Genomic DNA, 3,413 nt, shown 5'->3' with positions numbered 1-3,413 from the left:
GAGCAGTTTGTTCTTATGCCTTTATTCTGCACTACGGCCCCTCCAATCCCTCGCGCCGCGCCAGCGCCGCGGCGCCGCCGCCGCCGTCAGCGATACGGACGGCGGCAGGGCGCGCCCCCTGGCTCCCCGCTGCACATTTACTCCGCCTGCCTGCCACCGGTCACCACGATCCCGGCCCCTGGGGTGCTCGAATTTCGTCCCCCTTGCCCCCCACTGCTGCCACACTCACCCCTTATTACAGGGCAAAGCGTCGCTGGCGACGCTTTGCCCATCTGCTCCCCTCTTGAATTCTTGATCAATACCTTTGCAGATTTGCTTGGATGGTCGACTTTCTTTTTTCCACATGCGTTGTGTAAATGCGGAGAACATATGCCGGGTGGTGTTTGGGGTTGGGGAGACGAGGGGGGGTGCGGAGAGTGGTGGGGCTGCCTGCACCTCGCTCCAACCCGCCTTCGCTGCACTTGTGGCAAGCAGCTCTGCCCTGCGGTCACGTGGCAATCTGCCCCTCTCGCCAACACGCGCGCAGTCGCAGTATTCACCAGTTGGCTGAAAGGAAAAGCATTGGTGGAAGGAAGCTCCGAGGGAATGAAAAGTTGGCCATTCTGGAAAGAGCAAAACCAGAGTGTGTGCAACTGTTTGGACCCAGGCGAGCGGCGCGCCTGCGAGGCCTCTCCTCTCACCCCGGCTCGCTGCCTGCCGCGCGCACCAGGCCCCGCTGCCGCAGCTGCCGCGCCGGCCGGCTGTTCCAGCCTGCGCCGGTCGGGGCATGCGCCGCGCCCGCGTGCGTCCCCTGCTACCGGGGCAGCGCGTCACAGCGGCGAGGTGGCCTGGCGCAGCCATTCCAGCTCTTCAGCCTGCCCCTCCAGGCGTGGCGCCAGCGCCTCCCATACCTGGCGGTGGTAGGCATCCACCCAGGCTACCTCCTTCTGCGGGTGTACAGGGGCAGGGAGAAGGGGTGCCCGTGAGGAGGCAGTGTGTGTGTTTGGGGGGGGGGGGCAGAAAGACACCGTGATTGCTGGTACAACCCCTGCGGCCTGCTCGCCACATGCCGCTCTGCTCCGCTCACCCAACCAACACCACACCACACCACACCTGGCTCAGCTGCTCCACCGCAATCATCTTCTTCTGCAGCGGGCACACGGTGAGGCGCTCGCACGTGTAGTAGGGCTGCCCCGCGAAGCGGAACGGCGTGGCCGCCTCCACCACTACAAACAGGTTCTCTATGCGGATGCCAAAGGCGCCGTCCTGCGGGGCGGCAGGGGAGCGGGGAGGGCGAGGCGGGGGATGGTGTGTGTGTGTGCTGGGTGCCGAGGGTGTGCTGCGTGGAGGTGGGAGGGGCTGGGAAAGAGCCTTCCAATGCCACACTGGGCAGGGTGGAGAGGCCAGGGCAGGCAGGGAGCTGCAGCCGGGGCAGCCCGCCTGCCGGCCATGCAGGCGCCGTCGTAGTCCAGGCCGTTCCACCGGAAGTACCACTAGCGGTACCACCTCACCTCATAGTACCCCGGCTCATTGCTGCAGACCATGCGCTCCAGCAGCGGCTGCGTGTTCCAGAAGCGGCTGCTGATGCTCTGGGGCCCCTCGTGCACGTTCAGCGCTGCGCCCACGCCGTGCCCGGTGCCGTGCCTGCAGCGGGGGGGCGGCACGCGGGCTGGGCGGCTAGCAGCCGTGCTGCGCGCGCTGGGCCGCGCCTCCCGGTGCACCCTCTAACCATCGCCCCCGCCTGGCTGTGCACACACCTGGCTTCCCTTCTCCCTCCCATCACCCACCCAGCAGCCAGGCACACACACTGTCACACACACACAGTCTCTCGCACACAGTCCCACACATACACACACACACAACACCACCAGCACCAGCGACACCAAGCTGCCGCCGCCCGGCAGCAGGCCTGCCTGTAGTTGAGCCCCAGGGCCCACAGCGGGGTGCGGGCCAGGACGTCGATGGCGCAGCCGGGGGTGCCCTCTGGCCAGACGGCGGAGTCAAGGGCGACGTGGCCCTGCGGTACGTGGCGGTACAGGGAGCAGGCAGTACGGCAACGGCGGGATCCACGGGTGGGATGAGCGGGTGCCGACTCGGGGGGTGTGGGCGAGCGGTGGAGCGTCAGGCCGGCCAGACCTCTGCTGCCGAACAGAACTCTGCTGCCGGCCAGATGTGTGGCGGCCAGATCTCTGCGCCGGGGCGCGAACAGCAGGGCACCGGCCCCACGGGCTGCTCCTGCAGGCAGCCAGCCCAGGCCCCACTCCGTAGCCCTGCAGTACCGCACCTGCAGTACCGCGGTGAAGCAGGCCTTCTGGTGTGGTGTGGGGCTGCCAAAGTGCATGGTGCGGGTGATGTCGGTGGTACCGCAGTCAAACTGGGCGCCGCTGTCCAGCAGGAGCAGGGTGGAGGCGTCCACGGCGCGGCAGGTGCCGGGCTGGGCGCGGTAGTGGATGACGGCACCGTTGGGGCCGGCGCCTGTGGGAAGAGGATAGGGAGGGGGCGGGGGAGAAGGTAGGAGGTGGGGTGGCGGGTCGTGAGTCGTGAGGAGCGCCGGGGAAGCGGCGAGGAGACAGGGGGTAAGAGGGGAGTCGAGGAGAAGGCGAGGGCAAGGAGGTGGCAGGCAGGTGAGGAAGCAGGGCAGGGCAGGGTAGGCTGAGGGTGAGGTTGGATGGGCAGGAAGGTGGGGTGAGGTTCATGGTGGTGCCGCCGCCCAGAGCAACAAGCAACAAGCAACAAGCACCACGCAGCGGGCTCTGCTGCTGCATGGCGGAGTGACCAGCAGGGCTCCTCCGCGCCGCAGCATGGCATGCGCGGCCTGGCGGGGGCGGCTGGCTGGGCCTGCGGGCCCGCCTCACCCGCGATCGTCGGGAAGGATGGCTCCACAAAGCCGGGCTGCGCCGCACGCCTCGCCGTCAGCTCCTCGTCAATCTCCACCTCCGTCAGCACGCGGCCTGGCAGGAGGTCAGGGAAATGCAAGACATCGAAGGGGCAGCACGGGGTAGTACACGGCTGATAAGAGGCTGATGACAGCAGGCACGGGGCAGAGGCGGGGCGGCGGCACACACCGGCCGGCCCAGGCCGCCGCCAGGGCGCTCCCCAGCCCCAGCAGCCACCACGCGGCAGGTAGGGCCGGGCAGGCTATAGGCAGCCTGTGCCCACCCACCTCCCGCCACCTCCTTCTCCACCCAGCACAGGAACTGGGTGAGCGCCACGCCGTCGCGCAAGTGCGCTTCCCGCAGCCCCGCCAGCTCAGCGTCGTTCTTCACAGACTTGGCCAGGGTGACTGCGGGCGGGGGGTGGCAGCCGGCGGCGAGGCGGGGGTGGGGTGTGTGTGCTGAGGGTAGCGGCGTGGGGCGAATGCGTGTGTGAATTGTGAGGACGGCTAGTATAGGGTGTGGTGTGTGTGTGTGATATTTACGGTGTGTGTGTGTGTG

At 67.9% G+C, this 3,413-nt stretch overlaps 1 protein-coding gene across 1 annotated transcript in view; it reads right to left on the bottom strand.

Moving 5' to 3' along the window:
* Positions 1 to 809: 809 nt before the first annotated feature.
* The window catches only part of CHLNCDRAFT_23797 (hypothetical protein), a gene marked incomplete at both ends in the record, with an annotated part of 5,547 nt that continues 2,943 nt past the window's right edge, over positions 810 to 3,413 (bottom strand). Inside the window, 7 exons of the mRNA XM_005847282.1 lie at positions 810 to 926; positions 1,093 to 1,245; positions 1,491 to 1,623; positions 1,863 to 1,996; positions 2,264 to 2,454; positions 2,835 to 2,930; positions 3,143 to 3,361. Of these exons, the coding sequence (XP_005847344.1) occupies positions 810 to 926; positions 1,093 to 1,245; positions 1,491 to 1,623; positions 1,863 to 1,996; positions 2,264 to 2,454; positions 2,835 to 2,930; positions 3,143 to 3,361 (1,043 nt within the window). The remainder of the gene's footprint in view (positions 927 to 1,092; positions 1,246 to 1,490; positions 1,624 to 1,862; positions 1,997 to 2,263; positions 2,455 to 2,834; positions 2,931 to 3,142; positions 3,362 to 3,413) is intronic.

Source organism: Chlorella variabilis (genome assembly GCF_000147415.1).
Source record: "Chlorella variabilis unplaced genomic scaffold CHLNCscaffold_11, whole genome shotgun sequence".
NCBI classification, from domain to species: domain Eukaryota; kingdom Viridiplantae; phylum Chlorophyta; class Trebouxiophyceae; order Chlorellales; family Chlorellaceae; genus Chlorella; species Chlorella variabilis.
The sequence above is the reverse complement of the archived record's forward strand: the minus strand, read 5'-3'. Positions and strand labels throughout refer to the sequence as shown.